This window comes from Impatiens glandulifera, unplaced genomic scaffold (assembly GCF_907164915.1).
Source record: "Impatiens glandulifera unplaced genomic scaffold, dImpGla2.1, whole genome shotgun sequence".
Classification (NCBI taxonomy): Eukaryota; Viridiplantae; Streptophyta; class Magnoliopsida; order Ericales; family Balsaminaceae; genus Impatiens; species Impatiens glandulifera.
This window is the reverse complement of record NW_025919723.1, coordinates 31897-46321: the sequence shown is the minus strand read 5'-3', so window position 1 is coordinate 46321 and position 14425 is coordinate 31897. Positions and strand designations below refer to the sequence as shown.

The 14425-nt window shown below is 29.4% G+C and overlaps 1 protein-coding gene and 1 pseudogene across 1 annotated transcript; one reads left to right on the top strand and one right to left on the bottom strand.

The window, feature by feature from the left end:
- The first annotated feature begins 9018 nt into the window (after window positions 1-9018).
- Window positions 9019-9390, top strand: LOC124918398 (alpha-glucan phosphorylase 2, cytosolic-like). The gene is made up of 2 exons (XM_047458567.1): window positions 9019-9171; window positions 9244-9390. The coding sequence occupies exons 1-2, from the start codon at window positions 9019-9021 to the stop codon at window positions 9388-9390; spliced, it is 300 nt and encodes a 99-aa protein (XP_047314523.1).
- A 971-nt stretch (window positions 9391-10361) lies between these two features.
- LOC124918399 lies at window positions 10362-13985 on the bottom strand (annotated as a pseudogene).
- Window positions 13986-14425: the final 440 nt, after the last annotated feature.

Below are 14425 nucleotides of genomic sequence, written 5' to 3'. Positions count from 1 at the left end.
TTTTGTGTTTTTTCGTAAAAACATTAAAAATCAATTAATAATGTTCGAAATTGACTTGTTTTGTTTTAAATTGTACATTTTCACGCTATGATTTTGTGTTTCTTTCGTAAAAATATCAAAGTCAATTATAACATTTGAAATTAACATGTTTTTTTAAACAGTACTTTTTTACCTTTTGTTTTGTATTTTGTTCATAAAAACATTGAAAACCAATTAAAAATGTTCGAAATTAACGTGTTTTCTTTTAAATTATACGTTTTCACGCTTTAATTTTGTGTTTTTTTTGTAAAAAATTCAAAAATCAATTAAAATGTTTGAAATTAACGTGTTTTTTTAAATTGTACATTTATACTTTTTTGTTTTGTGTTTTTTTTGTAAAAATATCAAAAATCAATTATAATATTCGAAATTAACGTGTTTAGTTTTAAATTATACGTTTTCATGCTTTTATTTTGTGTTTTTTGTAAAAAAAATCAAAAATCAATTATAATGATTGAAATAAACGTGTTTTTTTTTAAATTGTATGTTTATACACTTATGTTTTGTGTTTTTTTTCGTAAAACATCAAAAATCAATTGAAGTATTTGAAATTAACGTGTTTTTTTTTTTAAATCGTACGTATATATACTTTTATTTTGTGTTATTTCGTAAAAACATCAAAAATCAATTATAATGTTTGAAATTAACGTGTTTATTTGTTTAAATAGTACGTTTATACGCTTTTGTTTTGTGTTCATTCGTAAAAATATCAAAAATAAATTAAAGTGTTCGAAATTAACGTGTTTTGTTTTCAATTATACTTTTTCACGTATTTATTTGTGTTTTTTTCGTAAAAACATCAAAAATCAATTAAATATGTTCTAAATTAACGTGTTTTGTTTTAAATTGTACATTTTCACACATTTATTTTGTGTTTTTCGTAAAAACATCAATAATCAATGAAAAATGTTCGTAATTAACGTGTTTTGTTTAAAAATTTACGTTTTCACGCTTTTATTTTGTGTTTTTTCGTAAAAATATAAATAATTAATTAAAAATATTTGAAATTAACGTTTTTTGTTTTAAATTGTACGTTTTCACGCTTTTATCTTGTGTTTTTTTGTAAAAACAACAAAAATCAATTATAATGTTTGAAATTAACGTGTTTTTTTTTTAAATTGTACGTTTAGACGCTTATGTTTTGTGTGTTTTTCGTAAAACATGAAAAATCAATTAAAATGTTTGAAATTAACGTGTTTTTTTATAAATCGTACGTTTATATAATTTTGTTTTGTGTTTTTTCGTAAAACATTAAAAATCAATTAAAATGTTTGAAATTAACGTGTTGTTTTTATAAATCGTACGTTTATACAATTTTGTTTTGTTTTTTTTTCATAAAACATAAAAAAATCAATTAATATGTTTGAAATTAACGTGTTTTTTTAAATCGTATGTTTATACGATTTTTTTTGTTTTTTTTGTAAAAACATTAAAAATCAATTCAAAATGTTCGAAATTAACGTGTTTTGTTTTAAATTGTACGTTTTCACGCTTTTATTTTGTGTTTCTTTCGTAAAAATAACAAACTCAATTATAACGTTCAAAATTAACAATTTTTTTAAGATTGTACTTTTATACTTTTTGTTTTTCGTTTTTTTTAAAAAACATCAAAAATCAATTAAAATGTTCGAAATTAACGTGTTTTTTTAAAATTGTACGTTTTCACACTTCTATTTTGTATTTTTTCATAAAAACATCAAAAACAATTAAAATATTTGAAATTAACTTATTTTTTGTTTAAATCGTACGTTTATACGCTTTTGTTTTATGTTCGTTCATAAAAATATCAATAATCAATTAAAAATGTTCGAAATTGATGTGTTTTGTTTTAAATTGTAAGTTTTCACAATTTTATTTTATGATTTTTCATAAATAATCAATAATCAATTAAAAAAATTCGAAATTAACTTGTTTTGATTAAAATTGTACGTTTTCACGCTTTTGTTTTGTAGTTTTTTGGTTTAAACAACAAAAACAATTAGAATGTTTGAAAGTATCTTGTTTTTTGTTTAAATCGTACGTTTATACGCTTTTGTTTTGTGTTTGTTCGTAAAAATATCTAAAATAAATTAAAATGTTCAAAATTAACGTTTTTTGTTTTCGATTATACTTTTTCACGTATTTATTTTGTATTTTTTTTATAAAAACATCAAAAAGAAATTAAGAATGTTCGAAATTAACGTGTTTTGTTTTAAATTATACGTTTTCACGCTTTAATTTTTTGTTTTTCGTAAAAAATTCAAAAATCAATTATAATGTTTAAAATTAACGTGTTTTTTTTAAATTGCACGTTTATACGCTATTGTGTTGTGTTTTTTGTAAAAACATAAAAAATCAATTATTATGTTCGAAATTAACGTGTTTAATTTTAAATTGTACGTTTTAATACTTTTATTTTGTGTTTTATGTAAAAACATATAAAATTAATTATTATGTTTGAAATTAACGTGTTTTTTTTAAATTGTACGTTTATACACTTATGTTTTGTATTTTTTTATCACAAAACATCAAAAATCAACTATAGTGTTTGAAATTAATGTGTTTTTTTTAAATCGTACGTTTATATGATTTTGTTCTGTGTTCTTTCGTAAAAATATTAAAAATCAATTAAAAATGTTCGAAATTAACGTGTTTTGTTTTAAATGGTAGGTTTTCACATTTTTATTCCACGTTTTTTTGTAAAAATATCAAAAATCAATTAAAAATGTTCGAAATTAACGTGTTTTGTTTTAAATTGTACATTTTCATGTTTTAATTTAGTGTTTTTTTCATAAAAAATTCAAAAATCAATTAAAATGTTTGAAATTAACGTGTTCTTTTTTAAATCGTACGTTTATACAATTTGGTTTTGTGTTTTTTCGTAAAAACATTAAAAATCAATTAATAATGTTTGAAATTAACTTCTTTTGTTTTAAATTGTACGTTTTCACGCTATTATTTTATGTTTCTTTCGTAAAAATATCAAAGTCAATTATAACGTTCGAAATTAACATGTTTTTTTAAACTGTACTTTTTTACCTTTTGTTTTGTATTTTATTCATAAAAACATCAAAAATAAATTAAAAATGTTCGAAATTAACGTGTTTTGTTTTAAATTTTACGTTTTCACGCTTTAATTTTGTGTTTTTTCGTAAAAAATTCAAAAATCAATTAAAATGTTTGAAATTAACGTGTTTTTTTAAATTGTACATTTATACGCTTTTGTTTTGTGTGTTTTATAAAAACATCAAAAATCAATTATAATATTCGAAATTAACGTGTTTAGTTTTAAATTATACGTTTACATGCTTTTATTTTGTGTTTTTTGTAAAAAAATCAAAAATCAATGATAATGTTTGAGATAAACGTTTTTAAATCGTACGTTTATATGCTTTTGTTTTGTGTTCTTTCGTAAAAATCTCAAAAATCAATTAAAAATATTCGAAATTAACGTGTTTTGTTTTAAATTATACGTTTTCACATATTTATTGTGTTTTTTCCGTAAAAACATCAAAAATCAATTAAAAATGTTCGAAATTAATGTGTTTTGTTTTAAATTGTACATTTTCATGCTTTAATTTAGTGTTTTTTCATAAAAAAAATTCAAAAATCAATTAAAACGTTTGAAATTAACGTGTTTTTTTTTTTTAAAACATCAATAATCAATGAAATTTTTTCGAAATTAACGTGTTTTGTTTTAAATTGTACGTTTTCACGGTTTTATTTTGTGTTTTTCGTAAAAACATCAATAATCAATTAAAAATGTTCGAAATTAACATGTTTTGTGTTGGGTCAAATTATTTAACTAAGTGTTGAAATAATTTAACTACTGAGATTTTGATGATGAAATAACTTATGAGTTTCGATATAGGTGTATTGAAACAATATGTCATAAGACTTGGATCTAATGAGGATCATTAGACCGATTTTGGCTTTCAATGCATAAAATTAGACGTACAGTCCAACTCATCGGAGTTAGACGTGTAGTCTAATGAATGTAAAGAATTAGACGTAAGTCTAATGAATACACAGAATTAGACGTAAGTCTAATATGTTCGGAATTAGACGTACAGTCTAACTCAGTGGAGTTAGACGTGTAGTCTAATAGACTTGTAATTAGACGGGTAGTCTAATTGATTTTCAGAATTAGATGTACAGTCTAATATATTAGCAATTAGACGGGTAGTCTAATTTATGCGGAATTAGACGTGCAGTCTAACTCACTAAAGTTAGACGTGCAGTCTAACTCAGTGGAGTTAGACGTGCAGTCTAATAGAAAGTGAAAGTTAGACGTGCAGTCTAATAGAAAGTGAAAGTTAGACGTGCGTCTAACTCCTTCAGACAAGTCTGAGGTAGAACCGGAATTAGACGTGCAGTCTAACTCAGTGGAGTTAGACGTGCAGTCTAATGGTTATTGGATAATTAGACGTGTAGTTTAATTAGTGAAAGTTAGACGTGCATCTAACTCCTTCAGACAAGTCTGAGGTAGAACCGGAATTAGACGTGCAGTCTAACTCAGTGGAGTTAGACGTGCAGTCTAATGGTTATTGGATAATTAGACGTGTAGTCTAATTAGTGAAAGATAGACGTGCGTCTAACTCCTTCAGACAAGTCTGAGGTAGAACCGATATTAGACGTGTAGTCTAACTCAGTGGAGTTAGATGTGCAGTCTAATGGTTATTGGATAATTAAACGTGTACTGTAATTAGTGAAAGTTAGACGTGCGTCTAACTCCTTCAGACAAGTCTGAGGTAGAACCGGAATTAGACGTGCAGTCTAACTCAGTGGAGTTAGACGTGCAGTCTAATGGTTATTGTAATTAGACGCGAGTCTAATTCTATTAGACCAGGCGGTCTAATAGACGTTTCTCTATTAGAAGGATATGACTTATTTCATTAGACTGATTTTCACAATCTGTCTAATTGAAATACGTCTAATGCTCAGTTTAAGTAGTACGCTTGAATCTAGCATTTCACCTACCCACGTGCTATAGCTGTACCCTACTTCTGCTCCACTTTTCTAGTGAAGATTAGTACAACAGTTATATGCATCCAATTAAGGAATGTCACGTAAGAGAATTTTCCTCACATTACTTGTTTTGCAGGTACATCCCTGATGGAATATTCGGCGCACTACCAGTGATGTACGGCCATGATCCTTGTGCTCAGAACCTGCTGTTTACAATGGAGGCTTTCCAATGGAAGAGTGCCACGTATCATTCTTGAAGATTCGACCGTTAGCTCCTGCTTAGTATTTAATAAATCTTAAGGACAACGGACAATTAGCCTTAACAAGCACAACTGTCAACCTTACGAACTTGCTAATCTTGAGAGAATTCAAGCCTTTGAATATTCATACTGTGAAGCTGCTTTCTGATTGTACTGTGTGTGAATCAAGAGAGAGCTAGAATCAAAACACCTTTAGCTGAGTGATATTCTTCATCTTGTAATTGAATAGAAAGTGTTGTGTTCAATAGTGAGCTAAGTGTGTGTGTAAACTGTATTAGATTCGAACCATATTATAGTGAATCCTTCTGGTGGTTGGAAGAAGGGGTGACGTAGGAGAGTTTCTCTGAACATTCATAAACAAACTGTTGTGTTCTTCATTTCTTTCATCTTTTCATATTTCAACTTGTGTGCTTCAAACCTAAGTAAACAATTCCGCCTTGAATCCGTTTCAAGTGTTTACAAAAGTTTGCATAGAATAGAAAGCGAATTAAATCCCTAACAGGATTTCTTTCAAACCGTTTTTTATAAGCCTTCATCCTTAGCCAGACCCTCGTCTCTATTGATAAAGCTGATCCTATCAATTGGTATTAGAGCCCTGTTTCTATTCTCAAGCCTTTCCTGAAATATGTCGACCATATCCAAAGATGCTAGTGCTATAGCCATTCTAACCTTCTCTTGTGAAAACAACATTGTTTGGAAGAAAAGAGATCGTGCTCATATCTCTTCTCTTCATGATGACATGTGGAGCGTTGTCACAGAAGGTCCTATCAAGATTGATAAGGAGAAGGCTGACTGGACCGTTGATGAAAAGAGGCAGAACAACCTCAACAACATGGTTCTTGATGTTCTATACAGATCTCTCGATGACAATATGTTCAACTACATCATCGAATGTGACACTTCCAAAGAGGTCTGGGACAGACTTACTCAACTGTGTGAGGGCAACGAGCAAACCAAGGAAACAAGATCATGGTTGCCACTCAACAGTTCGACAGCTTCAAAATGCGTCCTGATGAAACAATGAACGATTTTGACACCAGATTCAGCAAGATCGTCTCCTCTCTGTCCATCCTAGGCAAGACCTATAGCAACCAGGATCTTGCTATCAAGGTCATGCGTGCTCTTCCAAGAGAATGAGACATAAAGACTATGGCGATGAGAGAATCCAAAGATCTTAACAAGATCTCTCTATTTGATCTCTTCGCTGACCTCAAGGCCTATGAGTTCGAGCTGAACTGTAGGATGGAAGAAGATCAACACACATCCGTTATCATTGCTAAGGTGCTGGTGATTGTTGAAGAACCACCAACTGCTCCGGATGTGAAGATGGAAGCTCAGCAGCTGAGCAGCGATGCCATGTCTCTCTTTGTGAAGAAGTTTGGCGACTTCATGAAGAAGAGCAAGTCTAACTCAAACTCTTCAAATTCTAATGATAATAGAAGATCTAAAGCTAATGTTACCTGTTTTAACTGTGGTATTAAAGGTCATTATGCATCGGAATGCCGGAAGCCAAAGCGTGTAGATGCCAAGGATGATGGAAAATAGTTGAAGGCTCTTATGGCTGGTGACGGAAAGAATAGAGGAAGCAGCCATGGCTCTTACTTTTCATCTAGTGAAAGTGATGAAGAAGACATGGCCTACTTCATGGCAAGAGAAGATGAAGAAGGAACTCAGGAGACTAAGGTATTTGATTTCTCTTCCGAAAGGTTTTCAAGGGAACAACTGGTAGCTGCACTCTATGACATGGTCATCGAGTAAAAAAGCTAGCAGAATCTCTAAATGAAACTAAATTTTCATCAGATTTAAATAAATCAAATCTGTCTAAAAGGGAAGAGTCAAATGATTTTGAAAAGAAGATTGAAGAGATCTCATCTAAGAATGAGATGCTAAAGGAACAGATTCAAACTCTTTCATCTGAAAACAAAAGGCTTAACTATGTTGTCAGTGAATGGACAAGATCTGGTGATGCTGTCAAATATCAGATCAGCATGTTGAAACCTGCTGGATCTAAATCCGGATTAGGATTTGCTAGCAATGACCCTAATTTGTCATGCAAAAGGTCAAAACCAAATGACAGACTTAATCCAATAAGTTTTGTTAAAGGAAGTATGACTGATATTGAATCTGATCCTATTCATGAAGAAGTTGCTTTGAAAAATGAAATAGTTTATGTTCCTTCGACTGTTAGCTGGCTTAAGAATAAGTTAGAAAAAGCTAATAAGTCTGGTAATTTAAAACCTGACTCTAAGTCAAGGAATTTTAAAAGGAAATTTTCTTCAAAAGTTAAAGGATTAGTGGCTAGCAGGAAGTCATCTGCTAAGTCAAAATCTTATGCATTAATTACAACACAAAATGGGAAGTCCATCAAAATAACTCAAATATGGATTCCTAAGGGACTAATTGATCGAGGACCCAATTAAGTATGGGTACCAAAATATATAAATAGTTTATTTTGTAGGTGATGCAGGAGGATCACAAAAAGGAAGCTGGAAGATTACTCTTCTGAGTACACAGCTTGGAAGATCAACAATGGCATCTGCCATTCTGGAAGAATAAATGTTTTTATTTGTTAAAAATGTTTTTGGTCTTTGAACCACAAAAATTGTTTATTAAACTCTAATGTCCATATTCATAATGAAAAAAAATTACTTTGGAAGTAAAGATACTCTCTAGACGAATATCCTTAATCGGTCTAAATAGACAAGGATGTCTAAAAGAAACAGTGTGTACTTAGAACTATTTTTTCTCATAATTCATACATCTAAGTCTATATGTTGAGGTGTTATACCTACGCGATTAGACGAACACGTCTAATAGACGTTAGACGTTCTTACGTCATGAGCAAATGGATGCTCACGTCTAATCAAACACACGTCATCAAGCATCAAGCATCAAGCATCAAGCATCAAGCATTAAGCATTAAGCATCAAGGGAATCTATTTTGTGAGAAAATTATTAATTTATTTGATTTTTTGATAGTTCATTTTATTTGTTTATCTATTTTGTGAGAAGACTATTTATTTTTTTTTTTATTGTTAATTATATATTATTTGGTTTTTTATTTTGAACTTGGGCCATCTAAAAAATATTGAATTGAATTAATTGTAACAACCACCTCTAAAAGACATGAATACTAAATTTGCAACGCTTATACATTCAACTGATACAAATAATCATTTATTCTCTTTAGCGTGTCCATTTAATGTTGAGAAATAAGTAAGCAAATTCTATACAAATATTTCTAAGGAAAATTTTATGAATTTAAAATTATTAAGTATCACTAATATGTAGAGTCGTGTGGAGTTCAATTTTTCTAAAAAAATCATAAATTAAACCTAAATAATGGAGTATGCGTTTTTTTAAGACACTATTGTTTAAATATTATTGAAATTTAGCAATTATATAAATTATATATCATATAAATTGTATATCATAACCTAATTTTATAGGTTATTATTATTTAGTTTGAAAGACTGAAAAATTCAGTATTAAATTGGTCGTTTAAGATTCTATCGTATACAACTAGAATTTAGGTTGTCCAAAATGTGATTATGAGTCTAAACCAGACTTCTTATTGTAATAATAAAATAAAAATAATTATTAAAATATAAGATAATATATATGCAAAATTATCATAATATTAACATTTTTATGTCACCCAAATTAAATTTTGACCTTTAATTACTTAATTGTGAGTATTTTGACCACTCTCCTCCTGTTGCACTTGTTGTAAACCTTGGGTTGTGATTGGTTGGTGGATAAGAAATGAGGGATGAAGAGAGGAAAAATACAACAAACCCCAAGAACAGTGATTATTGGAGGAAAAGCATTTGCAACATATACAAATGCAAAAAGGATTGTTAAACTTGTGAATGATGTTGGTGCTGTGGTAAATACTGATCCACAGGTCAACAACTATTTGAAGGTAAATTGTTAAACTTGTGAATGGTATTGGCATAAAGAGACACTAAACTGACATAAAAAAATAATGATTCAGGTTGTGTTTGTCCCGAATTACAATGTATCTGTTGCGGAGATGCTTATTCCAGGAAGTGAGTTATCGCAGCAAATAAGAGAAGAGATTGGAAATGAGAATTTCTTTCTGTCTGGCGCAACTGCTGATCAAGTCCCCAAGCTTCTGTAAGTAAGATTTTGTTTTAATTTTTGTGATATGATAATTGGAGAATGAGTTTAAGTGGATTTAAACAAGTTTCAAAATAGAATATGAGTGAATGAAAATTAGAACATTAATATAAAAAACTAGAAATGAACCGAAACTAATGAGAGGAAAATAGGATATAACACAAAAATAATATTTTTATATTATAAAATTCTCTAATATTTTTATTTCAATGTATTATAAATAATAAAAAAGAATGTATAATATAAATATATATATTATTAGTGACATTATAAATATAAGATAAAACTTCAATGTGGCGTTTAAGTGTTCGGGGGACGGATGTGATGGACGAGTACAACTACCATCTATGTACCGTTCGGAAAAAAACGCCCCAATAAAAGATTAAATAATCATCACTATAAACAATACATATTTAATTCTAAGACAAATAAACTTACCATTATAATGAATATTAAAAAACAAGTATATTGTATAAGCTCATTATATTATTAAATAATGAAAAAAGTTTATTAAAGAATCAAATAATGTAATATATAAATGGATGAATGAAAAGATAATTATAAAATGCAATGTAATTCAATCAAGTGCGACAAATGAGCATTTAATGCAAACATTACCCTAATTTTGATCTTCAATTTTCCTAGAAGAGGCTAATACAATAACTCACTTTAAATCGGGTGTTTTCAATGAAACTAGATCCTAATAGGATGATACCTTATAGGCTCATAGGTAATAAGCCCTTTAAGTGAGCTATCATAGGTGGGGTATCAAAAACACAAAACAAAACATAAAAAAAAAAAAAGATTAAAAAAAGTTGTGATCTCGGTTTTAGCCAACATTCTAATAATAATTATGAAGTTCCAACTAAAACTATGAGTTCAGTTGCCCCATTAAACTTCTTTCTCTTTGTAGTATTTGTTCATATTATGTTCCTCTACCAAAACTTAACAAAAAAAACGAAAAAAAATACCCCCATTTATATATGAGACAGTTGTGGGTCGGCTAGGTATAAAATATGTACGTGATCTCCAAAAGTTTTTGGAACCAACAAACAATGTAATTACCGATTGAAAGAACTAGTTTACAGCTTCAAAGATAAGAACATGTGGTTGCAAATGTCCCCTCTCACACATAATCAAAACATCACCCCATCCGCCAATTACATGTAACCATACATTAATAAAAATGATTATTCGACTTTACCCATCAAAGGAATGACTGAAAAAGAAGAAAACAGGAATCTCATTTTTTTACCTTGACAGTTTTATCATCATACATCACCCATTGTTCATGATCATGACTGTACGCAAAGCAACGATAATGTTGCCCGTAATAGCACACCTAAGAATGATTTTATAGTGTGAGTAATGAATGATTTTATAGTGTGAGTAATAAATAAGAATGTAGTAGTAACAAATTAACATATTACAGTGGGGAGGGTTTGATTTTACTTACCGCTGAGACCAAGCGATGCTTGTTCTTTGGATCAAGACTACGGTAAGCAATACCTATGTCAATTTCAGTTACTAGGACAGATAAAGTTGTTGTAATGTCTTCGACACTCTCACATGTATTCTGCCATCCTAAACCTGTAGAGAAAAATAATGATCACATTTAGAAACTGAACTTAATCTTGGACCCCGATGAAATCAAATTTGAAAACTAAACTTAATTATGGATTGGGATGGGATCACATTTAGAAATTGAACTTAATTGTGGATTGGCATAACATTTATGTAAACAAAAACCTTAATCAGACAGTTTCTTGTCCAGATCCAGAAATTTTGTATCCTGGTGTTTCCAAATGGGTTATTTTTTTCAAATAATAGTAAACATTGTTAAGTTGCAAATTAGAAGCCTGTTATAAAAATATGCGGTGAAGAAGAGAAGATATGATGAATATAGTTAAGCTTTCCACAGCAACCAACATCTGGATCACAAGCTAGTTGGTGATTCATCTCAACCAAGTTCAGAAGCTCATCGAAAGAGCTTTCGGCAGACATCACCTGAAGAAGAATTTGAAGCTACTATTAAAACTTCTTTTACCAATTGGAGCAAGATAAATAAGAAGATGCATTGCATATAATAATCAAAACTACATCTTAATATATATGTATATACATGCCTTCATTGTTGGAAGTACACTAGCATATTATTATGGAAGAAAGATGTAGGGCTAGTTTCATTCAGCTTATTGACGCCAACTTATCCAACTTATTTTCATGTACATTTAATATGATTCTAACTTATTTAATCATTAAGCTTGGATATGTTTGATTCAGCTCAGCTTATTTTTTTTTTTTATATTTATAATATTATTTAATAATTAATATTATATATATATATAATGTTATATATATTTATTAATTTAGTTTTAAATATTAATAGATGATTTAAATTAAAAAATAATATATATTTCAAAATAAATTATTTAATATATTAATTTTATAAGTTTTTCTTAATATATAATTTCAAATATTAATAAATAACTTAAATTAAAAAAATAATATATTCTAAAATAAATGATATGAATAAAAAAAATAATTTATTATTATATATATTTTTCACATTTCCACACTCTATCTCCGATCTAATTTTTCCATTTATTTTTGAGTTCTCTCATTCTATTCGTATTATCATTCATTTCAATTGTAATTGAATAATTTTAGATAATTAAGGCTAGTTTAATTTTTAAAATTATAATTATAAATAAAAAAATCATAATGTATTTATATTTTATATTTTGCTTAATTATTTTATATATTAAGATACATATATTATAAACAATAAATAAAAATATATTTAAATGTATGTTTTTTTATTATAATAATTTTATATAAATATATAAAAATATTATAAATATATGGAATAGATGAGAGAATGAATAAAATGATTAGAGAGAGATTAAATTAATGAGAGAGAATGAATAAAATGATTAGATAAATGAAATAAATGAGAGAGAATGAATAAAAAAATATTTAAAATTGATGAGAGAGAAAAACGCTGAGATTATAACGCTGTGGAGAGAGGGGTAGAGAGAAATTTGAGTTTAAACGCAAAAGTGTGTTTGATTCTAATTTTTGGCGTGAGCTTATTACGCAAAGTCATTGTAGCAGCTTATTACGCAGACGTCAATAAGCGGCTTATTAACGCCGAATCAAACGTGACCGTATACTTCATGTGCTGAGACTCCAAACCACAATTGTAGCAATCCATCCTTTCTAAGATGTCCATCCCAAAAGGAGAATGTGCCATACAACTAGAGTTTATGCAAGCCCAAGATCCTTTGCAATCTCTTTTTATTGACTCCATATTGGAATTGCCTTGAGAATTAGCAGGCATAAATGATTGATGAAGGCAATTAAAAATCACTCCCAGGACTTCAGAAGCATCGTTCATCTTCATCTGAGCCTCTAACAATGAAAGCACATGTTTGTATGTATGTTGATCACGATTCGAAAAGATCTACATTTGTTACGTTTGCTAAAAATCACAATGATCTAAAAAAGGATTGATCGTGATCTAGAAAATAAATTTGTATTTGTATACCAACAAAATATTTCATCGTGATCCAAAAAATGTTACATTGTGATTGTTGAACAATAATAGTTTCCAAATAGGCTCTAAATTTTTGCAATAATTATGAAAATAGAGAAGAGTCGTCGGGAAATTTACCTCCTGAAAGAAATTACTATCTGGATAAAGGTTGCTCATAGCAGTCCTGAGAGAAGTAGAGGCATTCCCTTCTCTTTTCATTTATGAGGATGCCCTACTCAAAGCAAGGAAGATATCATAATGTACAAGGATCTCCAACATGTATATGCCCTGATGTAGCCCGCCTCAAAAATTCATCTCAAAACGGTCTTAGATGCCACTTCGACTGAAATAGCACAAGTTATGAAGATCTTAGCTAAGAATAAGATTTAAAGCATATCCAGATAAACCAAAAATGGAAGTTTGTTAAACGGGGGCCTGTATGATGACATTTACGAAACAGTTATATTCCCCAACTTCATTCTTCAGACCTGTACCAAAAACATCAATCTCGCCATCTCCAGTTGTGGCATTCTTAGATGAATCATCTGTGACCTCCACCTTAGATGACAGTGTGTCCTGGAACATTCTTGACCTGTCTGCCAAGGGAAACTTCTGGTTGGCATGAAATGCATCTAGGGGATATGAATTTCTAATAATTTAGAAGCAGTACAACAATATTTGTTTCCCGGTTCTTTTGGCAATCAAGCAGTTATTTTCATTGACTTAGAAGATTTAAGTACAAAAGCGTGCAGAATTAATTGTTTATAGATGCCTAATAAGTAAATACTAGAAATAAAAAACAGAGCATAGTAATTACCAAGGCTTTGGCGTACAGCCCTTTTAAGGTCAGCTTGGAACCGTTCTTCATCCTCCTCCTCAGCTTTTAGCTGCCGCAAAGTCTTTGTTGCATTGTCTCCCATGGAAGGAAGATGTGTTTTAAGAATGTAGTCCTGAAGTATTAGTTCCTGAGTACATAGACCAGTTCCATTTGAGCTTATGATCAAAACAAAATATAAATGAGAATCATGTACTGGAACTTGGCAACATGAATCCCTTTTAGCTATTTACCACATCTCTAATTGTCCTCGGCCAAACAAATGTTCACTTCAAATAAAAGTTTTCCTTGCAAAAGCACACTGATAGTATTAGACCATCTAACTCTCTTCTCCCACAATTATTTATTTTTAATTTGTTCCACATCAGCCATGATACTACAATATGTCCACCTTCTGTATTGAACCTCACATTTTAAGAGTCAGACAGAAAACAGTAAAAACTAGAATCCAAAAATAAACTTGTAGGAATTCAATTTAAATTCGCGTCCACAAACCTACAGAATTCAAAAGCTAAAAAACAATTATTGCACCAAAAGAATCTAAATATTGAAAGCATCTTGTGTTGAATTTTGAACTCAATCTCAAATCTACACCACCTAACAATCACACAGGGAATGTAAATGAGTGGAACATATTGACTCTAAAGCTTACCTCCATCACTA